The sequence below is a fragment of the Lithobates pipiens genome, unplaced genomic scaffold (assembly GCF_037356315.1).
Source record: "Lithobates pipiens isolate NorthernLeopardFrog02 unplaced genomic scaffold, aLitPip1_a1.2 Scaffold_16, whole genome shotgun sequence".
Lineage (NCBI taxonomy): Eukaryota > Metazoa > Chordata > Amphibia > Anura > Ranidae > Lithobates > Lithobates pipiens.
This window is the reverse complement of record NW_027507748.1, coordinates 577,906,696-577,934,489: the sequence shown is the minus strand read 5'-3', so window position 1 is coordinate 577,934,489 and position 27,794 is coordinate 577,906,696. Positions and strand designations below refer to the sequence as shown.

Below are 27,794 nucleotides of genomic sequence, written 5' to 3'. Positions count from 1 at the left end.
AGACTAGGTCCGACGGGATCAGTCCGTCGGACAATCCGATCATGTGTAGATTAATCTGATTGTTTTTCGTTGTAAAAATCCAATGGACCTAGAAATAGAACATGTTTCAAATCTGTCCGACTGACTCAATTCCTATTGGGAAAACCGCTCGTCTGTATGCTGGTCCGACGGACCAAATACGACGCAAGGGAAGCTATTGGCTACTGGCTATTGAACTTTCTTTTTTAGTCCCGTCTTACGTCATCACGTTCAAAACGAACAGACTTTTGAACGGACTTAGTCCGTTTGTGTGTGGCCAAGTCCGTTCGTTCGGAAGTCTGTCGGAACTCCACAGAAAAGTCAGTCGAGAAGACCGTCGGACCTAGTCTGTCGAAAAGTCTGGTCGTGTGTAAGTGGCATTAGCCTTATTATAGGCTTACCTGTAGTAAAAAGTGGTCTGTAAGGGTTTACAATCACTTTAAAAAATGTTTTGCATTGTTTGTGAACTATTGCTATAAAGGGGAACCCCAAGCAAACAGCTAAACACTGTCCAGACTGACATCCACCCATCAAGGCATATTATTATTTACATTACTTCTCCCAAGAACCAGCCAAATGATTTTTATTGTTTTCCTATCAAAAGATGTTCAATTGTATCTTGTTATAAAATCTCTCTGCAACTTACTGCTTCAAGGAGAGAAAAGATCACACACACAAATATCAGTTAGAATCACTGTCAAATCACTGACAAATGCAAATGTATTTTGTGCAAGAACACATAGTCAATACGTCAAACAGGAAGGTAAAACATTACAGTAAAATGCACTTGTGCCAAGAGTATGGGCAATGAAGCATTTAAATATATTCTCAACAAGCACAGACCTAAATAGCTGCATGTACTGTGGTGGAAATTATCCTCAAAGATCACAAGTAAGATTTTGAAGTTGGGTTTAAGTCCTTTCCAATAAAGGAAAATAAGGAAAGATGAGCTACAATTTTAGTGCCACAGTCATGAAATCTGAATTTTCATTTCATACCTTATTTTAAACCCAGGAGGTTATTAGAAGTCTTAGCCGTTGTACACACGGTTGGAGATTCCATCGGAATGTTTCCTATCAGACCGTTTTGTCTGATATTCAGACTGTGTGCGGTTTCCATCGGACTGTTTCCGTCGGAAAATCCGACGAACCAAGTTTTCCAACTTGCCGGTAAAATTTTCCGTCAAAATGCTCCTATCGGACATACTTCGATCATGTGTAGCCTACTCCGACAGACAAAGTGCCACTCATGCTCTGATCAAGTTCCTAGGCCAAAGCTATTGGCTACTAGCCTGAACGTAGTCCCGTCGTAACGAAATAACGTTATCACGTTATGTACAATCGGATTTCTGACAACTTAGTCCGACCGTGTGTATGCAACATCACTTCCGGACCTCTTCCGGAATTAATCCGTCGGAATTACTCCGACGGATTTGGTTGTCGGAATCTCCGACCGTGTGTACAAGGGCTTAGAAAATGTTGTTTAGACCACAGTTTTTTGTTTTTTGTTTGTTTTTTATAAAGTAAACCTGTGTTTTGCCCATGCAGGGCAATGAAACTGATTTTCTTTAATAACCCCTCTCCAGCAGCACATACTCCCCATTCCTTCAGCTGCTCACTCACTCCTTTGTGCCTAGTCATTGTAGAAAGGGCTTACACATGGGTATGGGGAGACAGTAATAGTGACAGCGTTGGGCCAATCACCAAGCACCCGAGCTGCTACATGTTAGCCAACTGCCCCTCCATACCTGGGAGAACTATGTATTTTCTTCACTCCCAATGGCTGAATAAAGCAGCAGGGTGGGGGAGGGGGTGCTGCTGGATTAAAGAAACCCTGTTCCTTCTCTGGGCATAGATAAAGCATAGGCTTGATTTAAGGCTTACATTCACAACGTAGCAGAAAACTGCATAGACATTCCTCAAAGTAATTTTAGAGCAACATGATTTTCTAATTTCATATATGTTTATATTGCCCATTGCAGTTGACAACAAAGAAACATTTGATTTTAGAGCCTTAAGACTTGACTGGTTTCGGCTCCAGGTAAGAAAATTGTGTGCATATAATACAGTATCAACCATTTGTCCAATGCACCCTATCAAATACTGATACTGATAACCTTAAAGGCTAAGTTCTCCTTTTTTTTCTAAATTCCAAATCCCCTATGTACCAAATTAGCATTAATGTACTTCTTTTGCACAAATAAAACAACTTTCCATTTATTCTACACATGCTTACCTCACTGTCTTCATGGCTGTTTAAAAACACTGCTTGATTACTTCTGCTTTACTTCCTGGTCAGACTTTAGGTCATGACAAAGGAAGGAGTTAACTAGTTGAGGGTAGATAATGCAGGGTGTGTGCTAATGAGGTCAGCTGGTCAACTCTGTGTCATGACCTAAAGTCTGTACAGGAAGTAAGGCAGAAGTAATGGAGCAGTGTTTTTAAACATGAAGACAGGGAGGTAAGTGTGTGTAGAATAAATGGAAAGCTGTTTTATTTGTGCAAAAGAAGTACAAAATGTGAACAAAGGTGAACTTAGACTTTAATGCAAGCAAGCTGTTTAGAGTCTTTTACAATGTTTCACCTTTTAGTGTGTTACTAGTGCTAGTGCAGGCAAATTGGGTCAGTGTTACTGCAGGTCAGACTGGGTGGCTTCACGAAGGCGGGTCTCTGGTACCTTCCCTTGGATCTAGAAGTTTGGAGTCCAGGTGGGCCTGATCTGCATACTTGAGGGAACTTGGCCAATTCCCAGGCAGAATATCCTGGCAGAGTAATTGAGTCAGCCTTTAAATATGGTAGAGCCATGCCAGCAGGGGTGTCAAGTGGAGGATGGAGTGCTGAGGAGGCTGTCGGTTGCCTAGGAAAGGACTTCTAGGTCTGGGGGGCTCTGCCTCCAGGCTGGGCTCCAGCTGACTTGGGAAGATCCTATCAGCATCTCGGTTTGAGGAGGAATCTTGCCTAAGGAGCAGCAGGGAGCAAATAGGACAGAGTGAGTACATCAACACACCCAGGGATTCAGAAGGGGAGAGACACCCACATGTAGCAAGCTTTCAGAAGGATAGCGCTGTGCTTAACCCTTCCTATCCCTTGCCCTGTGAGATCTTCAGGGCAGCCAAGTGGGCTGCTCAACAAGCAACCAGGAGGGCTGATACCGTAGTTGCTGCAGGCAGTAGAGCTGGGAACAGTTCTATAGAGTAGAGTAGATACTCCTATATGCAGCTTACAACATACTGTGCTATTTTCCAGAGGGGACTGAGAGCTTATAATCCTCAGGGGACGTTTGCTTTTGATCACTAAGTACAGTCTAGAATTCTGTACATAGGAAGGAAGTTGTCCCTGTGCATTGTTTCAGTCAAGCTTGCCATGGAAAATACATGTTGCCTTTCTGTGCAGGAAAAGGGGAACCAGTTACCAGCAGTTTTTCTGGGGGTAGTGCTACAAATTAAAAAATGAGGAAAGTGAAAATATAGGTGATACATATAATGCAATGCATGATTAGGAAAACTGAATACTCCTGAGCGCTTGCACAGCAAAATATACTCTGTTTGCCAACAAAAAGTATCACTGATATTTTCACTTTCCTGATATTATCTATGATTGACAAGCAACTCTAGTTAACTAATAAATACCAAGCTACTACATTGTGAAAGCAAGGTGTGCAACCGTTTGGCTGAAATAATTTGTTGCAACACTAGATGTCAGTAAAAGCAAATTGCATTTTTTTAGCAACTGGTAACTTTGTTCATTGACTTTCATAGCCTGCTGTTAGAAGGAAATATAAATAAACAATGTGCACTATTGAAATTAAACAGCTCCACTGCAATGTTTGGCAATAATCACCATGGCTTTCAATAAAACAGGAAGCATACTGAGTGTTTGTAATGGAAACAAATAAATTAAGGCATACATTAGTAAATCCCAGCCGAACAATGCCATTTCTTAGGGATAAAAGACAGGACCACCACATGCCACATCTGGAGCACACATTTGATCTATTCAGTTGCCATTACCGAGCAAGCATTAGCAGTCTAACAGCTGCTGTTTTTCAGTCAGATGCCTGCACATATACATGATAAGAGGGATTTTGGCATGCAATGTAGAAAAGCCAACCTGCTGTCCTTCTAAAGTCTATAATCATGGATGCAAAGAGTTTTTTCCATGCATTTGGCAGGGTGCGTGTACCTCTATGCTGATCATACCTAAACTGCTGTGATGTTTCTAAAGTAAGCCTATATTTTGAAAATGCTTAAAGGTATCGTTTAAATCAGAATGTGCATTATAACACACATTACAGTAATGCTTGTCAACGTACAGTGGGGTTGATTTACTAAAATTGGAGAGTGCAAAATCTGGTGCAGCTATGCATGGTAGCCAATCAGTTTCCAGTTTTTTGTGAAAGCCAATCATTGTCACTAACACCCACACATCTACAGTGCACAGTAACATTCCTACACAACAGTCTACCACAATGCACAGATTGAAATACTCTGTGTTGCAGTGCACTGCATTGCAAACATTGCATGGCCTATCTTTCCATACATTGAGGTCTATGCAGAATTATTGGGCTACGTAATACAAAATGGCCTTTAACCACTTACAGACCGGACCATTTTGCTGGTCAAAGACCAGACCACTTTTTGCGTTTCGGCACTGCGTCGCTTTAACTGACAATTGCGCGGTTGTGCAACGTGGCTCCCAAACAAAATTGATGTCCTTTTTTTCCCCACAAATAGAGCTTTCTTTTGGTGGTATTTGATCCCCCCCCCCCCCGTGGTTTTTATTTTTTGCGCTATAAACAAAAATAGAGCGACAATTTTGAAAAAAAACACATTATTTTTAACTTTTTGTTATAATAAATATCCCCCAAAAATATATATAAAAAAACGTTTTTTTCCCTCAGTTTAGGCCGATACGTATTCTTCTACATATTTTTGGTTAAAAAAACGCAATAAGCGATTATTGATTGGTTTGCGCAAAAGTTATAGCTTTTACAAAATAGGGATAGTTTTATGGCATTTTTATTAATAATTTTTTTTTTTTTACTAGTAATGGCAGCGATCGGGGATTTTTATTGTGACTGCGACATTATGGCGGACACATCGGACATTTTTGACACATTTTTGGGTCCATTGTCAGTTATACAGCAATCACTGCTATATAAATGCAGTGATTCCTGTTTAAATGACACTGGCAGTGAAGGGGTTAACCAGTGGTTGGCAGTGTAGGGCTTAAGTGTTCCTAGGGGTGTGTTACTAACTGTGGGGGGTTGGGCTTTCATTTAGTGAACACTGATCTCTGCTCCAATCACATGGAGCAGAGATCAGCATCACTAGTTGCTAGGCAGAATGGAGAAATGCTGTTTACAACGGCATTTCTCCATTCAGCCGTCCCGTGAGATGATTGTGGGTATGCCCGCGGCGGTCGAGTCCGCGGGACCCGCGACCGGACTCACGGGGGGTCCCGACCGGTAAGCGAGCGCGCCGCCGGCGGCGCGCTCCCGTTGGCAGGGCAGCATTGAAGATTGGACATACCTGTATACCAATATGCCTGCCCGTGCCATTCTGCCGACGTACATCGGCGTGCGCTGGTCGGGAACCGGTTAAAATGACACAAAAGTCTTTTTTTTTTTTTTCGCAAAACAGATGCAAAGAACATTATTTACATACAATATCTTTTTTTTTCCAATAAATTTCCTCCTCTGAGTTTACTTTTTAAGCTGTCCCTGGCTGTGCTGACACACTTCACATTTTATGTCTGCCCACCAAGCCCCAGGACCAATGGAGTACCATTATATTCTCCTGTACATGTGCGCTCCAGCTCCATACTATAGATCTGTGTGCAGCCACTGTTAGCACTGAACATAAAGGCAACTCAAGAGGGACACACAGAAAAAATCCACTGTCAATCACCGCTGTTGAGAAAGAGAAGAGACGTGGCTTTTGCTGTGTGTCCCTCTCATGCTACCTGTGTGTGCGGTGCTTGCAGTAGCTCAACGCTGTATCCTGGCCTAGGCCAACAAGGCCCAGGCCTAGGGCAGCACTTTTCAGGGTGACAGCACGGAAAGAGTCCCTGCCAGCTTGCGCTACACTGTTAGTGTAGCGCCAAAGCGGCCACACTGCTTTTTTCATTTTGGATAGAGTAAGGGAGGGTTATAGCCCCTGTCCCATTGCAGAAATTTCCCTTCACTTCCTGCCCCATAGCCAAACAGGAAGTGAGAGGAAATCTATGCAAATTAAGGGAATCCATTGCCCCCCACCCAGGCCCTCAGAACTGTCCCCAATCGAAAATTTCAGGGCAGGTCTTAAACAGCAAGGGGTGTGGCCTTGACAGGAAGGGGTGGGTCATATTTAAATTAGGGGGTACATGAATTTAGTCAGGCCTAGGGCAGCACAACCTAAATACACTACTGCAGTACAATGGGTTGTTGGTACAATGTATCATGATTTATGTTCCTTATGAGAGTTTAGTAAATTTGCAGCCTGAATACAATGTGGGCCCTAAGGATGAGCCGAACACCCCACTGTTCAGTTCGCATCCAGAACATGCAAACAGGCAAAAAATTTGTTCGAACGCGCGAACACCATTAAAGTTAAAGTCTATGGGACACGAACATGAATAATGAATAATCAAAAGTGCTACATTGTAAAGGCTTATATGCATGGTATTGTCATAAAAAAGTGTTTGGGGACCTGGGTCCTGCCCCAGGGGACATGTATCAATGCAAAAAAAGTTTTAAAAAGGCAGTTTTTCCGGGAGCAGTGATTTTAATAATGCTTAAAGTGAAACAATAAAAGTGTAATATTCCTTTAAATTTCGTACCTGGGGTTGTCTATAGTAGACCCGTGTTTAGAACAGTCTGACAGCAAAATTACATTTCTAAAGGAAAAAAGTCATTTAAAACTACTGGTGGCTATAATTAATTGTCAGACCGACAATACACATAACAGTTCATTGATAAAAACGGCATGGAATTTTCCCACAGGGAAACAACAAATGTGTAGGGGTTCCCCAAAATTCCATACCAGGCCCTTCAGGTCTGGTATGGATATTAAGGGAACACAGCACCAAAATGTAAAAAAAAAATGGCGTGTTGGTCCCCCTCAAAATCCATACCAGACCCTTCAGGTCTGGTATGGATTTTAAGGGGAACCCCGCACCCAAAAAAAAAAAATGGCGTGCCCCCCCCAAAAATCCATACCAGGCCCTTATCTGAGCACGCAACCTGGCAGGTCACAGGAAAAGAGGGGGGACGATCGAGCGTCCCCTTCCTGAACCATACCAGGCCACATGTCCTCAACATTGGGAAGGTGCTTTGGGGTAGCGGCCCACCCAAAAGCACCTTGTCCCCATGTTGATGGGGAGAAGGGCCCCAATCCCACAACCCTTGCCCGGTGGTTGTGGGGGTCTGCGGGCAGGGGGCTTATCAGAATCTAGAAGTCCCCTTTAACAAGGGGACCCCCAGATTCTGCCCCCCCCGTGTGAATTGGTAATGGGGTACAAATGTACCCCTACCATTTCACAAAAAAAGTGTCAAAAGGGTTAAAAAACACAAGAGACATTTTTTGTGATAAGTCCTTTATTAATTTCTTCTTCTTTCCGCTTCTTCTTCCATCTTCTTACTTCTGGTCTTCCTTCGGTGTTCATCTTCTTCTCCATCTTCTTCTTCATCTTCTTCTTTCTCTGCTCTTCTTGTCTCACATCTTGCTCTGGCTTCTTCTCTGCTCCGTCCGCACGATCCGCCTCAGTGGGAGTCTTCTGCCGTGTGACGATTTTGTTCTTCTGACACTTGTTATATAACGGAGGACGGGGCCACCTGGTGACCCTGTCCCCCTCTGATGCATGAGGACTTCTCTATGGCTTTCCCCATGTTGTCACAGGGGGTTGGGGTCACTCGTCTATAGACACCCCCAGGTACAAAATTTAAAGGAATATTACACTTTTATTGTTTCACTTTAAGCATTATTAAAATCACTGCTCCTGGAAAAACAGCCATTTTTAAAACTTGTTTTGCATTGATACATGTCCCCTGGGGTAGGACCCAAGTCCCCAAACACTTTTTATGACAATACCATGCATATAAGCCTTTAAAATTAGCACTTTTGATTTCTCCCATAGACTTTTAAAGGGTGTTCCGCGGCTTTTGAATTTGCCGCAAACACCCAAAATTATTCGCTGTTCGGTGAACTGGCGAACAGCCAATGTTCGAGTCGAACTCATGTTCGACTCGAACATAAAGCCCATCCTTAGTGGGCACCTACACACATCCCTCATTCCCAAGAAAGAAACCAAATAGCTCCTAGAAAGATAGCCAAAGCTCCTAAACATTGCTAGTAATTAAAATCCTACCAATAATAAAATATAGTAAAAATAATAAAAATATGTCTAATCTTTATTAATCACAAACACAACTCTAACCTAGAACATTATTTAAAATGTCCCCAAACAAAACTTGAGCTTTTCCAAATGACTGTCCCAAAAATGCATGTTAACATAACATTATGATTACATAATTAGCAGAATAATCCCCAATAAATCTATGACATCCCCTGGTAAAAATCACATGTGAATCTGGTTACTGTTTAGATTAAGCAAAAATCATATATCATGATCATGCAAGAAAATTATGTTTGATTTGTTTGTTCTTATAACACTTATAACAATATTTATTTTACTATGTGTTTATTTACTTCTTATTATTACTACTTATATTACTTCTAGTTTATTCTGTTTTGTTTCTAGGCATATACCAGTGTAGCTAAAGCCCCGCTATCTCTTCGAGACAATACAGATCTGGGGAAAATTATGAATCTGATCATGTTTCACACATGGATGCTGGACTCTGTGGAAGATCTGATTACTGAGACATCAGACCTCTCCATCTTTTGGTTGGTATTTCATAACTGTGATCGTAAGGCCCATACACACGATCAGACTTTTTGACAACAAACATGCAAATTAGCTGTTTTAAGGCAACATCCAACCGTGTGTATGATCCATTGGACGAACTTTTTCGTTTTTCATCTGACTTTTGTTGGCTGTGCGAACGGACAAACTTTCTGGCAACAAAAGTCTGATGGAGCAAAGTCTGATCGTGTGTACAGAAAACCATAGGACTTTTGTACAGAATACAAACACGCCTGCTCAGAACCAATGCAAAAGATCAGACAACAATACAGAAGTTGACCAAAGGTGGTGGTAAAGAGCAGAAAAACCACATGATTTGGTGAAAGTTGGCTGAAAAAGTCCTGCTGTGTGTATGCAATACAAGTTCAGGGCCGATGCCCTTTGTACAAAAATCCAAGGGAAAGTTTGTACAAAGTCCTTTCGTGTGTATGAGGCGTAAAGAGCAGAAAACCCACGTGATTTGGTGAAAGTTGGCTGAGAAAGTCCTGCCATGTGTATGCAATATAAGTTTGCGGCCGATGCCCTTTGTACAAATATCCACAGGAAAGTTTGTACAAAGGCAGATCGTGTGTATGAGGCTTTAGACTCTGCCTTTTATTTGTATGAAACTATTGTTTCTACGTAAAATACAATTCAGACAAGTAAAAAACAACACAAGGATATATGAGAGCTGCATTTACTGTCTTTTTTAAAGTTGTGGGCTCTGGAGCTGACATTCAGATTTTAACTTCTAGGGCAGTCATTCTCAACAAGAATTCTGTGGAACCCTAGGGTTCATCCAGAGGTTACTGTTGGTTGTTTAAGTTGTGTCTGTTTGACCTCTGACCTTATGGTACCTATATAGTTCCAGGATCAACGCCATTTAGCAGAGCCAGTGGCATGACAGCAATTATCTTTATTGCTGTCTGTAAGGGTGGCATTCTAACCACGGACAACAAATGTAAGGGGAATTTTTCTAAACACCTCCAATAAATACATTTTAGCAGGTGTTCCTGGAGACCTGAAAATGATTTCACTCTTTCCTCTGGGGTAAAAAGGGTGATCTAAGGAGTCACTGACTTAGAACAAGCATTGGACCATGTCTGAACTCTTGTCCTGTATGCTTGTTACTCTCTAGGTCAGTGATGGCGAACCTTGGCATCCCAGATGTTTTGGAACTACATTTGCCACGATGCTCATGCACTCTGCCATGTACTTGAGCATAATGGGAAATGTAGCTCCAAAACATGTAGTGTACCAAGGTTCACCATCACTGCTCTAGGTAGTGAAGCTAGGATGATGATTAAGGCCCATACACACGATCAGACTTTTTGACAACAAACATGCAAATTAGCTGTTTTGAAGCAAAAGCCGACCGTGTGTACACTCCATCGGACAAACTTTTTTGGTTTTCATCAGACTTTTGTTGGCTGTGCGAACGGACACATTTTCTGGCAACAAAAGTCCAATGGAGCAAAGTCTGATCGTGTGTACAGAAAACCATAGGACTTTTATACAAAGTACAAACAGGCATGCTCAGAACCAATGCAAAAGATCAGACAACAATACAAAAGTTGACCAAAGATGGCGGTAACGTGCGGAAAAACCACGTGATTTGGTGAAAGTTGGCTGAAAAAGTCCTGCTGTGTGTATGCAATACAAGTTCAGGGCCGACGCCCTTTGTACAAAAATCCAAGGGAAACTTTGTACAAAGTCCTATCGTGTGTATGAGGCTTAACAGTTGCCAAATGTAAACACAACTCTGCAACAGCAGTTTATGGTAGTAAAGTGAATATCAAAATCAGTACTGACAGTAATTAAATATAATTCATATAAATCCCAAAATGTATCTTAAAAAGTGAAAAGATGTGAAAAAATAACAAATAAAAAATATATATAAAAAAAAAAATCTACAAAATTTAAAAATTCACATAAAACAATGTATTTATAGGACTGCTGCTGTTACAAAAGGAGAATACCTTCTAAAATTATATTAATAAAGGTATTTAGTCCTGTCCTTTTCACAATACACATGTGCAATCATGCCACAAATTATTACATATTTGTGCAAAAAGTTCATATATACAGTATCTCACAAAAGTCACTTTTGTGAGATACGGTAAATATAAATAATGTTCAGTCTACGTGCAAACATAAATGAGATCCCTAGAAAAATGTAGGTTGTACTTTTGAGAGTAAAAGGAGATCCAATTACTACTGTCCTTAACTTCTGAAGACACCCCGTGGGAGGTGCGAAACACACTAGGCGTGACTTCTGGTGATGTCACATCCGGCCGTTAGAGCGCACGCTAAGGCGGCTCTTTCAGTCCGGCATTTTATGTTCTTCTTGCATTGTTCTATGTGAGTGGAATTTTTTGGGGTTTTAAATTCAATAAAAAACGGTATTAGGCTATGTACTGTAGGTCTCTTAACATCATCCTTTATATGAATGGGAATCCATTACTGCACATGGTCTTCATGTGGAATGCAGTGGAATAAAGGATAACAGAAGAACACAAGCCCGGGATCAGTTCACTTTATTCACAGGCGTATAGAGACTCTCTAACATATTGAGTCAACAACATCAGTTGGTGAGTGAGGGCACATAGGAGTGGAGCATTGCACCCTGTTTATCACACTGTTAAGAATATCAGCACGTTGGCACTATATTCTAAAGATTACGTTTATGTTTGCAGGTGACCTGGATATTATTAATATTGATATACAGTATATATATACGTATATGAATTTGCACAATTTGCATGTAATAATTTGTTGCATGATTTCACATTTGTATTGGGATAAGGACAGTGCTAAAAACTTTTAATAATATCATAGTGGGAGTCGTGCTGTCACAATACAATGGCAATGCACAGAGGATTCCTGCATCCACGTTGAATATGTGCATGGGGGAAGGGGTTCAGTTTTGTCATTCAGCCTGTTGGCTGAGCGAAAAAAAAGCCACGCATGGCCAGCTTAGGGTAGAACAGCATATATCAGGTGTTGTTTAATCTCTCTTTATCTTGTTAATGTTCTTATCTGTGTTGCTTTCTTAGTTTTCACATCCGCATATTTGAGAAGATGTTCTCACTAACAATGGAAGAGCCCTCTGCTTTGCGTTTCTCTATTTCATTTCCATTGGCCTGCTCTCACTTCTCGAATTGCACCCACGAGATGTGCCCAGAGGAGGTGAGATACCAAATTACTCTGTAACAACAGTAGCAACTAAATAGTCCTGTTGACCTTAATTGTTGTGTTCAGACTACATTGTGTTTATCTTCCAGTGTTATTGTTTGGAGCCCAGTTATCCTGTTAATTATGCATGAATTCCTTTTGGTTTTCAAAGGCTAGGGATTGTTTTAGATTACAAGCATATTTGTGGGGTAATTTCACTCCTTTCTGCATAACATGTACATTACTGCTTGTAGTCCTGTTGTGAAGCAGATCATTAATTGCCCAGTCACCAGTAATGAGTGCCAAATGGGACTCATAAACAACCAATGGGGTAAATATAAAAAGATATTAAGTTGTGTATGTCATTATTTTCTTACAACAGATGGAACTGGCTGGCATATAGAGCTTAAAAGTACGAGTTTTAAGCCTGCATCAACATGCTTTTGTTTGTTTCTCTCCCCATATAAGTCTATAGAAAAGCAAATGCAGGTATAAACCTCTTATAAAAACCCTGCACAGCAGCACTTAGACTGGGAAGGAGAAGGACATTGCTAGAAGTCAGTCATGTATACAGCATGCAAGGGAAAAGCTGACAGGGGGAGAGAACAGAGTAAAAAGAGGAATGCGCTCACCAGAGCAATGCTGTGCCTATACTGTCCTGCTATATGCTCAAGTCTACAGCCTGGCAGTACAGTCTAGCATAGCTTTAAAAATCTGCTAACTGGATAGACAAATATATGATTTATTTGGCTGGTAAACCATCTCTTATGTATGTATTTCAAATGTATACAAGGTGTGTCCAGAAAGTAATGAGAATGATATTTTAAAAACTCTTTTATTAAATTGTTTTACAATTGGACATTGTCTCCTTCAAAGTAAGCACCTTGTGAGTTTACACAACGCTCCCAGCGATGTTTCCATTCTTTATAGCATCCCTGGAAGTCTTCAAGTGGGATGGTGTTCAAAGCCTGCGTAGTGGCTCTTTAGACGTTATCCACACTACCAAAAATTGTGTCCTTTTCTCATGTTCAAATCCTGAATCACGATTTTATGAACAATTGACTTGGTAATTCCCATTTCCTCTGCAATCGTTCTGATAGTGAGCCTTCCTTCAAAAGCGGAACAGAATATGGATGCAGTGAGGTCGGTCCTCAACTGTGACCAACATTCTGATCGGGAGACATCGGTCACAGTTGAGAACCGACCTCACTACATCCACATTCTGTTCCATTTTTGACCGACAGTTCACTATCAGAATGGTTGCAAAGGAAGCCGGAATTACCAAGTCCATTGTTCATGAAATCGTGACTCATGATTTAAACATGAGAAAGGACACCATGTTGGTACACAGGCTCTCAATGCCATCCAACTTGAAGACTTCCAGGGATACTATGAAGAATGGAAAAATCACTGGTGGTGTACGCTCACGAGGTGCATACTTTGAAGGAGACAATGTTCAATTGTAACATTTTTCAATAAAATAATGTTTAAAATATCATTCTCACTACTTTCTGGACACATCTTGTAATGTAGCTGTTTACTTGAAATTTCGATTTAAACAATCCGTATACATTCTCAGCTTTTCTGAGCCACTGAAATGATGTCTAAACACAGCTTACTTCTGTTTCACTGGACACTCAAAAGAGAGATATGTAGATGCATGGGGCAATTCATGTAAGACAAATGATAATGATATGTTTTTTGTCGTATTTCCAGTACCCTCACCTGAAGAACTGCAGCTTAGGGCTCTGTAACAATTTTCTAGATGAAATCAGCAAACAGGCCTCCAGCTGTATAATCGACATCTGTGCAGAGCAAAGTAATCTCAGTGAAAAGGTAACTTCCATTAATACAATGATAATTTCAAATTAGAAGCTGGTAGCATTTTGCTGCCTAAAAAACCTTTGAGGATTCTTGTCATGTGTCGGCCTCCTGTATCTTGTCCTGGATTGGCTACTGGCTCATGAAGGGGTTTGCTGAGTTCTATAATTTCCCAGGTCTTGACAGAACAGACAGGACAGAGGAGGTGAGCGTTAAATAGTTTTCTGCTTGACTACTCCTTTTTTCACATGCCTTTATCTATAGTTTCTCTGCAAGTATGTGCGTGTCAAGCCTAAGCGATGGCAACAGATGTTGAGACAAAATGTAACATCTCCAGGGAGGCCATGGTTCAATGTTCACCAAGCATTTAAAAGTTGTCTATAGAAATATGAAAAAACACCATCCATTATTATAATGTATGTTTATACAATTACAGTAAGTAACCAAATTAATTGGCACAACTAGCAGGCTCTGCATGCAGTACAATAATCACGTAGAAAGGTATATAAACAAGTGCCAAACAACACACAAAAGATTCCATAAGAAAATGAAAAGAATACAGACCAAGAGGAAAGAATAAGGCTCTGCGGCACCCTCAATGCTTCAGAATCTAATCTGATCCCTTCATCAAGGGGGACTAGTGGTAAGACATTATCCCAACATTTTTAAATGCCGTGGACCCCCACAGGTCAGCCATATTCATGCTTGCATGACAGAACAGATGTAATGTTTGCATCACTTCCATTATGAGAAAAGTCCCGACTTGTGGCAATCATCAAGTTCAGACAGCTCATGCTCTTGGCTGCCATATCCAAAATGATGGACATGTGCAGGCGCCTGTGGCAATATATGAACTGCATAGCTACCCTAGACAAACAAGGATTAACACCATAGTTATCTTTACCTCACATCATTTAATCATGTGAGTAAAAAATATTATCAACAAAATTATAGGTAAAGGCTTTTATAACAAGATAAATATGTATATCATGTATAAGTTGCCTTTTGGTAATTCTAACATGTATCCATTTGATTAATATGGTAGATCTACTTGGATTCAGAGTGATATACTAAACAGTGGTATAAACAGCTTATATTTCTGTTCCTACTTAATCCTGATTGGAAGACATATGCAATTCAGAAGACTGCATACTAGCTAATATACAGTATCAGGGCCTTTTTTTAAGCGGGAACGCAGAGGAATGCAGTTTTCGGGACCTCCAGCACTGACTATGCAATGGCGAGGGGTGCTGGGGTGTGTCGCAGAGTCTATTAATGCTGGCTGCTAGGGGGTCTTTTCTAGCTGGAGGTAATCTGTTTTTGCATTTGGGTCTATTGTTGCATGGTGGGGGACCTACATGTTAATATATATGTTAACATCATTCCTATTTATTACTGTATCTATCCCTGGATAGATTATCACAGAACAAATGTGAAGAATCTAGCACTTAGTGTATGGCATAAAGTTAAACTAGAAATGTACTCAGTCTCCATTAGGGTCCAGAAACAAACTCCAGAAGACTGACAGAATTCACTCAAAACTTTTCATGCAATTTTGTTGGTTCTTTTAAATTGAATATTTTGAATCCCATTTCCAGTTGCTTCCAAAGCACTGTGCCGCATCTATCAGCAAAGCCAGGAACAAGAAACTGAAAAGGCCGCCTCCCAAGAAAGCGGAACCCGAGAGAGAAAAACCAGGCACAGAAAGTCAGCGCAAAAATCGCAGCATGACCACTAAGTGAGTAAACGCCAAATGAATTACTAAACGAACTAAAGTGTTAATGTGATCCTAACAGAAATTCTGCAATTCTGCAAGTGCCTGCAACCAGGCATAAGATAGTTCTCCTACGTTGCAAGTAGTATTGCCTTCTCATAATGTAGGGAGAGTGTTTCCATTTGTAACAGTGTAGTATGATAGTCTTACCATAGAGGCTAACAAATAATTATTTTGTCTGAGATTAAAAAACATGACAGCTTTTAGCTCTAGCTTGTGGAAATGTATTACGCTCCTAGGTAAATTGCACTGTAAATGTCGTAAATTTGAATTCTTATGTATATATCATCACAATTAGGTATGTCACTGTACACAGGCAATGAAAGTGTAATAAAGTCCCCACCAGAGCAAAAACAATGTTGACTGTCCATACTTGGACATTGAGAGCCCAGAGAGACTAAGAGATGCTGGCAGAATCAAATGTCACTATGCTATTTTCTCTGCAGGTTGCATGTGTTTCAATCATAAGATAGATTGAAACAGGAAAATAAAGCATTATGTTAACTAAATGGAGCTGATGATTCTTATAATTGAAAAACATCCAACCTGGAAAGAAAATCACCTAGTACAATTAGATTTTTCCAACATTTGCACAAAACCAATGTACATGCAGTTTAGCAGGATAAATATATATTTTTAATAAAACCACCCAAGTCCATTGCTATAAGGGGGGTGTAAAGTCCAGAAAAGTGCAGTGAGGTTTTTATGGAGTTCTGAGGGAACTGTCCCCAAATGGTTATCAACTAGTGAAAAATATACCAATGAAATTCATAGCTTAACTTTTCAGGTGAACCATACTCACAGTTACAATGCCTTGAAAAGTATTCATACCCCTTAACATTTTCCACATTTTGTCATGTTACAACCAAAAACGTAAATGTATTTTATTGTGATTTTATGTGATAGACCAACACAAATTGGCATATATTTGTGAAGTGGAAGGAAAATTATAAATGTTTTTCAACATTTTTAACAAATAAATATGTGAAAAGTGTGGAGTGCATTTGTATTCAGCCCCCTTTACTCTGATACCCTTAACTAAAATCTAATGGAACCAATTGCCTTCTCAAGTAAATAGAGTCTACCTGTTTGTAATTTAATCTCAGTACAAATATAGCTATTCTGTGAAGCCCTCAGAGGTTTGCTGGACAACCTTAGTGAACAAACAGCATCATTAAGGCCAAGGAACACACCAGGACAGGTAAGGGATAAATTTATGGAGAAGTTTAACCACTTCCGCCCGGGACCAATTGTCAGCCTAAGGACCAGAGGTCTTTTTACAATTTCGCACTGCACTGCTTTAACTGGTAATTGCGTGGTCATGCAATGTTGTACCCAAACGAAATGGGCATCCTTTTCTTCCCACAAATAGAGCTTTCTTTTGATGGTATTTGATTGCTTCTGCGATATTTATTTTTTACGATATAAAAGGAAAAAGACTGAAAATTAAAAAAAAAAAAAGAAATGTTCTACTTTTTGTTATAAGAAAAATCGAATGAACTAAATTTTAGTCATACATTTAGGCCAAAATGTATTCAGCCACATGTCTTTAGTAAGAAAAATGTCAATAAGCGTATATTTATTGGTTTGCGCAAAAGTTATAGCGTCTACAAACTAGTGTACATTTTCTGGAATTTACACAGCTTTTAATTTATGACTGCTTATCTCATTTCTTGAGGTGGTAAAATGGCAGGGCAGTACAACCCCCCCCCCAAATGACCCTATTTTGGAAAGTAGATAACCCAAGGAAATTGCTGAGGGGCATGTTGAGCCCATTGAATATTTTTTTTCCCCAAGTGATTGAATAATGACACGAAAAAAAAAAAAAAGTTTACAAAAAGTTGTCACTAAATGATATATTGCTCACACATGCCATAGTTATATGTGGAATTGCACCCCAAAATATATTCTGCTGTTTCTCCTGAGTACGGGGATACCACATATGTGTGACGTTTTGGGAGTCTAGCCGCGTACGGCACCCCGAAAACCAATCATCGCCTTCAGGATTTCTAAGGGTGCAAATTTTTGATTTCACTCCTCACTACCTATCACAGTTTCGTAGGCCATAAAATGCCAAAATAACACAACCCCCCCAAATGACCCCATTTTGGAAAGTAGACACCCCAAGGAAATTGCTGAGGGACATGTTGAGCCCATTGAATATTTTTTTTGTCCCAAGTGATTGAATAATGACACAAAAAAAAAAAAGTTTACAAAAAGTTGTCACTAAATGATATATTGCTCACACATGCCATAGTTATATGTGGAATTGCACCCCAAAATATATTCTGCTGCTTCTCCTGAGTACGGGGATACCACATATGTGGGACTTTTTGGGAGTCTAGCCGTGTACCGGACCCCGAAAACCAATCACTGCCTTCAGGATTTCTAAGGGTGCAAATTTTTGATTTCACTCCTCACTACCTATCACAGTTTAGAAGACCATAAAATGGCAAAATAGCACAAAACCCCCCCAAATGACCCCATTTTGGAAAGTAGACACCCCAAGCTATTTACTGAGAGGCATGTTGAGTCCATGAAATATTTAATATTTTGCCACAAGTTGCAGGAATATTACAATTTTTTATTTTTTTTGCACAAAGTTGTCACTAAATGATATAGTGCTCACACATGCTATGGGCATAAGTGAAATTACACCCCAAAATGAATTCTGCTGCTTCTCCCGAGTATGGGGATACCACATGTGGGGGACATTTTGGGAGCCTAGCCACGTACGGGACCCGAAAACCAAGCACTGCCTTCAGGATTTGTGTGCCTATGTGTACCTACATGTCAGTGTAGTGTTGGTGTAGTGTTGGTGCACTTACTATTGCGTTCTCCTCGCAGTCCGGTCAAAAAGACCGCCTCGAGGAGAATGACATCACTTCCTCACAGTTTTCCAGCGGGGCTATAAAATTTTCCGACAACATGATCCGATGACTTTGTCCGATCATGTGTAGATAATTCCGATCAGACAAAGTGCCACGCATGCTCAGATCAAATCCCTAGACCAAAGCTATTGGCTACTAGCCTGAACGTAGTCCCGTCCTAACGAAATAACGTCACCACATTAAGTACGATCAGATTTTCTGACAACTTTGTCCAACTGTGTGTATGCAACAGTTTCGGACAAAATCCGTCGGGCAAAATCCGTTGGGCAAAATCCGTCGGACAAAATCCGACGGATTTGGTTGTCGGAATGTCCGACCATGTGTACAAGGGCTTAGAGTCTGCAAAAGACTTGAGACTAGGGCGGAGGTTCACCTTCCAGCAGGACAATGACCCTAAACATACAGCCAGAGCTACAATGGAATGGTTTAGATCAGGGGTGCCCAACCAGTGGCCCAGAGGCTATAAGTGGCTGCTCTGGGATGGCAGGTTGGCAAGCTCAGATTGTGGGTTGCCAACCCTACATCCCAGAGCATCAGTGTTGTGAATAAATGCAATGGTAGTGCTTCTGTTAAAAAAAAGACACTGGTAGAGGAAGCAAGCGGCTGCAGAGCCATATAAGCCAATGCTCCCTGTATAGCGCCAACTACTATCACAGGTGGAGTGACACCACATATGATTTGCCTGGGACAACAGCCAGCAATACCTGAATGGAAATCTATTATTAAAGGTAAGTTTATTACTTAAATCACAGTGTATATATGGGCATATCTGTTCTGCAGTGGTTACTGGGCTGCTTTAAAACCGATCCGCAGGTGCAGAGCAGAACACCTGCTGAGTCATAGACTTCTGTTATTACCTGCAAGTTTAGTGCACTTTCAGAAAATGCACTACACCAGCAGGATATAATAGAAGTCTATGGCAAAATACAGCTGACCTGCAGGAAAGCCACAGGTAAACTTGTCTACACCCTCTGTGTGAGGAAACCACAGCGCATCAGTGTGAAAATAGCCTTAGGCCACATTGACACTATCAGTCTGACCCTCCGTTCACCTCTATCGAGCCACAGATGTAAACGGACTTGTGGCCATTTACACCCCACTTACCTCCAATCCGCTCCGTCCCTTTCTATCTGGACAGATGGGATCCAAGGGCCCGTAGAGTGGGTTGTATCCGTGTCGGCTCTGCATATGCAGAGTGGACACGGAACTGTCATCCTTCTGCTCCACTCATTGTTACCAAGTCGCTTATGTGGCCCTTGCTCTTCAAAAGGTTGGGCGCCCCTGGTTTAGATCAAAACCATATTGATATGTTAGAATGGAATCTTTGACAGACTTGAAATTTGCTGTTCACAGACGTTCTCCATCCAATCTGACAGAGCTTGAGCTGTTTTGCAAAGAAGAATGGTCAAAAATGTCACTCTCTAGATGTGCAAAGCTGGTAGAGACATACCCAAAAAGACTTGCAGCTGTAATTTCAGTGAAAGGTGGTTCTACAAAGTATTGACTCAGGGGGGCTGAATACAAATGCACACCACACTTTTCACTTATTTATTTGTAAACATTTCGAAAACCATTTATCATTTTCCTTCTACTTTACAATTATGTGCCACTTTGTGTTGGTCACATAAAATAAGTTTTTGGTTGTAACAAGACAAAATGTGGGAAATTTCAAGGGGTATGAATACTTTTTCAAGGCACTGTATGTCACTCCCCAAAACTTTAAAATGTGTGTTTTCATGTCTGTTACGTTTGAAGACAGCCTCACTGCATTTTTCTAGACTTTATGCTGCACAGACTGGATGGTGAAACAGATCTGCTGATTTTACACTGTATCTATGTACTACTGGCTAGATAAATCTTTTATACATTTTGGTTGCTAGAAATGGGTGACAAATATATGTGATTATTGTGAGTATGGAGTGGATTTCTAGCCACAGGGCATTTGTTCTGACCAGTGGTGGCCCGCTCACTAGGGGCGCAGGGGCACCACCCCCCTAATCCATGTGCCCGGCCCCTAATCTACATGTAGGGTGCTGGGCAGATGGATTTCCATGTTTTTTTGTTGGAGTTTTTTTTAAGCACATGATTAGAGCCTGTGGCTCTAATTGGCTTCAAAAACGTGTGGGCTCAGGGCGCAGAGCGCAGAAAGCGGGTCCTGAGACCCGATTGACCAGGTAGTCTTAGGACTCCCAGCCAATCGGGTCTCAGGACACACTTCCTGTTCGTCTGGGAGGAGAAACAATGGCCCCATCAGCTGGAGCCCTACCCTGGATTCAGCTCGCTATCGGTCTCCTCCCTTTACCCGTACCACAGCACTGCAGAATAAGGTAAGGCATTGAATCCCACGCTAAGGGGATTTGGGGAGTTTGTTAATTGATCGCCACATTCCTGATCGATTGATTGCACGCCTGGGGGGTTTGGGGTGCGAGTGGTGCCCCCACCACAATATTGAGCATCAGCCACCACTGGTTCTGACTGATGATTAGCGTGGTGGGGCTACTAAACGAGGGTCATCATCTAGTCTGGTAAGTCATTAAAATGGTTGTAAACCCTTACATATACCCAATGAAGTGACTGGCCTCAGGTGATACACAAGGATGAAACAAATCCTACATAAGTTGTACATGTTTATCTGCAGCCGTTTCTTCGGTGCAGCCATTTAAAGAGCAGAATTTACATGGCATTTCTGAGCTTTCACAAAGCAGGGGCCTGGGAGCTGAAGTTACAATCTGCAGAGAACTAATTGGAAGGAAAGGGACACATACCCTTCACACAGCACACAGGAACAGAGCTGAAGCTGTCAATCACAGCCCGACACCCTTTTACCTCTTTTGTCAGGAAAACTTGGAAGAAATGACTCAAGATAGCAGACAGAAATTACACTTAGTGCTCTGGATTGAAACAAGCACAATATAGAGGGATATGCTTTGTTCATATTTAACGTCGGTTTATAAATACTTTAAGTTTCGTGTGGAGCATAACAGGGAGTGCTTATGTTACTAGGTTGTCATCTTTTATATTGTGGTGCTGGTAAACATTTTAGTACCTGGAGGAAAAGAGTCTAGGTTTGACACCTCATATGCCCCAAAAAGAGACTGGCTGAAAATTTAAATAAATCATTTGGAAAGATGGGCACTGCCACTGATGAGCTTTCATTCTGAAAATGCTAGCTGCATGGCTGTCACGCTGGTACGCTTTCTTCAATATTGATCCAGGACGATATGCAGATAAGGAGTTTTGACCTCTGACTGGGGCACAAGAAGTATAGTTCAGCAAGAGCTACTCAGTAAGTCATTGCAGACTTTATTCCATTTAAAAGTTATTAAAATTTTAAGCACAAACAACAGTAAAGACAAATAACAACAATATAATTATATAAATGGACATCAGATAAAAATGGGTGGGATTGGTGAAAGTGCTCAAAGTTGGCTTAGAGGGGCTCAACGTGTAAATCCAGGCTCTCTCTCAACTCACTTGTGACGCATAGCACACCATACTTTTAATACTGAGTTATTTGTATGATTGCAAGCACAAGTCTAGTTTGTTTATATTTCTATTATATGAATATATAATATAGTTTTTGTTGATCATACATATATTCATTATGTATATCTGCATATGTTTTTTATTTTTAGCATGGACAAACTGCACCTGACCCTTAGTGAGTTCGCCATAGCACTAAATCATGTCAAAAACATCATGGTGTTCGATCATTTGGTTACTCCGGCAGAGTACCTAAGCTCCCACTTAGAGACAAGACTTAGTCGGTAGGTATTATACATGAAGATATGTAGTATGGTTATGTGCTACAATGAAACTGTGCTGTTACTTCTGTGTTACTGCTATTTTCATATTGTTATATTGCTAGATTCATCACCACTGCATACCATACATGGATATGGTGGCCAAGTTTTGCTTGCTCAAATCCACAGCAGTTCAGTGACATTACAGAGGGACATATTGGCCATCAAAGTTAGTTTTTTATGGTTTAAATATGTATAGCTCAAAAAAAATAGTTTTCGATTAGATTAGGCCAAACTATAGGCAAACCCTTTTTTCTTTTTAGATAGAGCAAGGGAGGGTTTTAACCCCTGTCAGATTTTTTTTTTCGCCATCTGTGTCCCATTGTTCCATTCATTTCCCGTCCCATAGCCAAACTGGAAGTGAGAGGAAATCCATGCAAATTAAGGGAATTCCTTGGGGACAACCAGGTCTCCAGAACTAGTGTCCCCATTGGAATATTTGCACTTTATTACTTTTCTGGGGACAACACAAAGTTTTGGGATTTTCTTTTAATTTCACTTTTAATGGTAAATAGGACAATAGAGAGGGTGAATCTCCTTACTGGCTGCCTGCCTGTTACAGGTCAGTGACTTAATGAGAAAAAAATAATGTGCATAATAGCTAGGGAAATAGAAACTTATGTTAAGCCTTTGATTTTGTTATGACCGGTTATTTTAAAGCGAAAATCCACTTTTTTTGCCTAATGAAAAAGAATATAATACAACATAGTGCAAATAGGAAAACCTTCCTTGAACGATTAATTGTACAAAATAGAGCAAGGGTTGCATTTAGGAGAAAGAAGCACAATTACATACAATTGTACCTATACAGAGGTAATTGTACACCTGTGCATGACAAAATTTAATGAATGGAACAACTTTTACAATAGTATTAAAAAATAATTGTTTTGAAACAAATATGTAGGCTGGTTTGGGGGCCTACCACATGCTCTGGACTAGTAGATAGGCCTGAAGTGGTCCTGGAGACTATCCTGTCTGGTAATGGGGGAAGCTGTGTCAAGATCATGACCCAAGAGTGAGACTTTTGTGGGTAAAGCCAGGGTAAAGGCTGGTTTTCTTTGCAGGGGGCTTGGTGACTCACTTGGGCAGCATTCATGGAAGCTTAGGAAATTGTGCAGACAGCACTGGAACCAGCACAGAGTGAGAAGTCTGTTAACTACGGTAGCTTAAGAAGTTATCTGCAGAGTTGCTAGGTTAGACTCTTTACACTGTGTAACTGGACATGGATCTGGAGAAGCCCATAGGTATTACTCTGGGATCCATAACCTTTCTTCCTTGTGCGTGATCAGAAATAACATTTCTAAAAAGACAGAAAGTGTCTGGTACCTAATTTTCTTTAAGTCACCCATTTTAGCCATGGACTAAAATGTTGGAGCTTCATGTCTCTGGGGGTATTCCACATGCTTCTGGAAGTCACGGGGGACTACAGCTGTAATAGACAGAAGGCTCCTTGGTATAAGGGTAATTATGGTGGTGACAACCTGGGTCAGTTTGTGAGTGAAAACTTTCATAAAAACCTTTATCAGTTTGAAGAAGAGATATTTGTCTAAAGTGAATGACAGGGTGGTGAGGTCTTTAATATGTTGGAGTTGAATCTTATCGTGAATTTCCTTATGCAATTCAGTAGTTGCTTGTTGCCAGGAGAGTCAGAAGTCAAGGGATTAAAAAAATCTGAGAGAATTTGATAAAATTCATTGAGTTGCTCATCAGTGCCTGGATTGAAGTATATATACAGTAATTCATCAATAAGGGTTAGGGTATCTGATTCTTTTGTTATGTGAGTGGACTTTAACAGAAAAAAGGCTTACGGTGCCTCTTTCCTGAGCTTTAATCAGTGGATGATTCAATCAGGGTAGTGAAGCGAGAAGACCCTTGCCATATAACATCATTCACGGACAAAGGGATTTTGTGATTCATTACGGAAAGTAGGAGTTGAGGAGTTGAGGAGTATGCCACTGAACAATATAAACTTCTACCTCTCAGATCAAAAAGTGTGTCATTGTGAGATATATAATGATGACATTATGTAAAAAACAAGGGGACAAGAATCCAGTGCTTCTAAAAAAAGAACCAGCAGACACATAAAAGTTTACAAAGTTTCCATTGTTGTCTATGGAAGTGTTTGTCCATGGAAGTGTACTGTATGTTCCCTAAAGAGGAAAATCCACCAAAAGCAGAATTTCCCATTGTGGGTTGAGGAGGTAATAGTTTATATACTGCCAAATATACACTGCTGTGTAGTACCGTGGAGGGGAAACCTCCTCTCATCCTTGGTCTGTGATAGACTAGGATCTCAACTGAAAGCCAAGCTACTTTTGTCACTGGATCCTAAAAATCATCCAAATCCTCAATGCATAATCAATAGTAAAACTACTTTTGTAGTTACTCCATTACTTTGGTAGTTAGACCACCAATCTTATTCCTCTAGAGGGAGGGATTGGGGGCCGGGAGTGTGAATCTGTATATCATAAAAGTGCTATTTGATTTTGAGTGATACGTATCTGATAAGAAGATTTGAGTCTCCCTTCCTCTGGTGATGGTGCACATGGAATGGCGTTCACACTGAAGATTAGGGTGGTTTTTATACTGAAGATTCAGATTCTTCTTATTGCATTTTATTAAGGATTTTTGGGTATGTTTTAATATTTTCCTTCTTATTCATTTCTATGATGTCAGTTATAAGACAGGCTCATTTAAGAATAGTAAATGGATAAACAACTTTTATTTTAGTTGTACTTTTTCCACTTAGGTAGTACTGCATGTGCGTATAGTGTCTATATGAACACCCCCAAACACATGCATTTAAAACACTTCCAAAAAAACATAATTTTTTTTAGAATGGATCAAAGCCCTATTTTTCTTCTGTTAAAAGGAACAAAACAATCAGAGGAAAAGCGGATGTTATACAGACAAACGCCCCGTTTTTGCATTAAAGATTGGCTCCAGGACTCAAGTGGTTTAAGTGGTTGCAGAAGATTTTTTTTTATCTTAATGCATTCTATGCATTAAGATAAAAAGCTTTCTGTGTGCAACAGCCCCCCTTGGCCTCCTTCATACTTACCTGAGCTCCCTCCATTCCAGCGATGTTGCACGAGAGGCTCAGCTGTCCTAGACTCTCCCTCCTCATTGGCTGAGACAGCAGCACACCGCCATTGGCTCCTACTGCTGCCAATCAGTGAACCAATGAGGAGAGAGAGGGGGTGGGGTGGGGTCGTGACTCTGTGTCTGAATAGACACATGGAGCTGCAGCTCGGCTTGGGTGCCCCATAGCAAGCTGCTTGCTATGGGATCACTGAACTGGAGGGAGGGGCCAGGAGTGTGGAAGAGGGAACCAAGAAAAAGAAGATGTGGGCTTCTCTCTGCAAAACCACTGCACAGAGCAGGTAAGTATGACATGTTTGTGATTTTTAACAAAAAAACAAGACTTTAGTATCACTTTAAGGACTCCATCTGGCAAACAGATGTCAAAATGTATGAAAAACAGATAAAAATCTGATGACAAACTAATGTAAAATTCATACGTTTTTTCTTTGGAAAAAAAAGTGACTGAACTGATCAAAAGAATGGTCCGCATGTGTGAAAGGGGCCTTAGTGTAATGCAGGTTTGGGTATATGCTGCATAATTAAGATAAGTTCAAGTAACTGTTGTATTGAGATAGTAGGTCTTTACATGCAGATTTATTCATTCTAGGGCCCTGGTATCGATTGTGAACTGGAATCCTGCCACTCGGGACATTCAACGTCCATCAGAGGTTTTAAGTGGGATGAGATCTTTTCTCTGCACTTTGCAATCTGTTTCTCATCTAGTGAATATTGATATCGCACGTACTATCCGCAGCACCTTACTACAACAAACACAAGCAAATGATGCCAATGGAGAGCAGACTATCACCACACTTTATACCAACTGGTAAGGATTGTCTTGTGCTGCATCTCTAATTTGGGATGTTCCCCTCAGTTCTCAATGTTCTCAGTCCAGCTTCTAATATTGAATACTATAAATATTCCCTGCAAATGCTTCTCTTTCACACAACATGTCATACTGTCTAGCCATCTCCTACCCTCACTTTCTTAACTAAAAGTCATGGCATTTCATCTACTCCTCCATTCCATTCATTCTTATGCCGCGTATACACGATCGGAATTCCGGCCAGAAAAAGACAGATGAGAGCTTTTCATCGGAAAATGCGACTGTGTGTATTCTCCATCGGAATTTAGCCGTCTGAATTTCTGCCAGCCAAAAATTTATAGCATGTTCTCAATTTTTCAGACAGAAAAACGTTCTATTGGTAATTCCGATCGTGTGTATGCAATTCCGACACACCAAAAATCACACATGCTCAGATTCAACTACGAGACGGAAGCTATTGGCTATTGAACTTCCTTTTTCTAGTCTCGTTGTACGTGTTGTACGTCACCGCGTTATAAACGATCGGAAATTTGATGTGCCTGTGTGTAGGCAAGACAGCTTGAGCCGAATTCCGTCGGAATTCCGTTGGGAAAACCATCAGAGCTTTTTTCGACGAGAATTCCGATCGTGTGTATGCGGCATTAGACACTGACTTCTGATTTTTATTAGTTCAATGCCTCTTTATATGTGGAGGATTTCTTTAAAGCTGAACAATAATCTTTAATGGTATGATCTTTATTGAAAACCAGTGGTGGCTGGTGTTTTTTTCTTGGGGGTGTCAAACAATCCACCTCCCGCCACCCCCCCACCCCGGTCAGGTCACAGACAGCACAGAAGTGCCCCGACCTGGCCGGGTCGCAGGGGTCATGGGCGACATCCCCCCCCATCAGTCAGTTAGTCAGGGCCCTGCACTTTCCCCATCTTGCGGGCATCGCTCTGGGTAGCAGGTGGCGGCGGCTTCTCTCCGGGCTACGGGCGTCTGCTGTCTCAGTTCCACAGCGTCTCCTCCCATCTCCTCCCGGCGGCCAATCCAATCAGATCTCCTTTCGACCAATCAGATGATGGGCCTTGTGACCCACTTTCTGATTGGCCAAGAGGAGAATCAGTGTTACAATAGCGACTATTAATTCGCTATTGTCACAAAACTGGGTGGACTTTGGTGGGCTTTTATCAGCTGACTTGGGGTCACAGAAGAACAAAAGTATGTCTAGTCCCGTGATACACCAAAGAAGTATGGCCAAAAAAGCTTCACTGATACTTTTCTTTTAAAATCAATTGCATGCATGCATATGGCCAAGTTAGGGAGGTTAATGCATTGCTTTTTTTCCATTATTGTCAATTCTAAAGTGACCCTGTTGCGAGACCAGTCATTTCAACAAAAATCTTTGCATAACAGTATGTGCATTTCCCATAATCTATGCATGTGATTTACCTGTAAAATCCTCCCTTATGTAGACTGCTGTTCAGTGACACCATCTTAAATGTGATGTGAGCAACCCCAGCAGATTTGGAGGTGTTACT

At 40.9% G+C, this 27,794-nt stretch overlaps 1 protein-coding gene across 2 annotated transcripts in view; it reads left to right on the top strand.

The window, feature by feature from the left end:
* The window catches only part of NCKAP1L (NCK associated protein 1 like), a 311,632-nt gene that overhangs the window by 87,466 nt on the left and 196,372 nt on the right, over positions 1–27,794 (top strand). For both annotated transcript variants that reach the window (XM_077483779.1, XM_077483778.1), the window contains exons 15-21: positions 2,000–2,058; positions 8,757–8,902; positions 11,957–12,089; positions 13,791–13,910; positions 15,494–15,633; positions 22,196–22,327; positions 26,055–26,273. In XM_077483779.1, the coding sequence (XP_077339905.1) occupies positions 2,000–2,058; positions 8,757–8,902; positions 11,957–12,089; positions 13,791–13,910; positions 15,494–15,633; positions 22,196–22,327; positions 26,055–26,273 (949 nt within the window). The remainder of the gene's footprint in view (positions 1–1,999; positions 2,059–8,756; positions 8,903–11,956; positions 12,090–13,790; positions 13,911–15,493; positions 15,634–22,195; positions 22,328–26,054; positions 26,274–27,794) is intronic.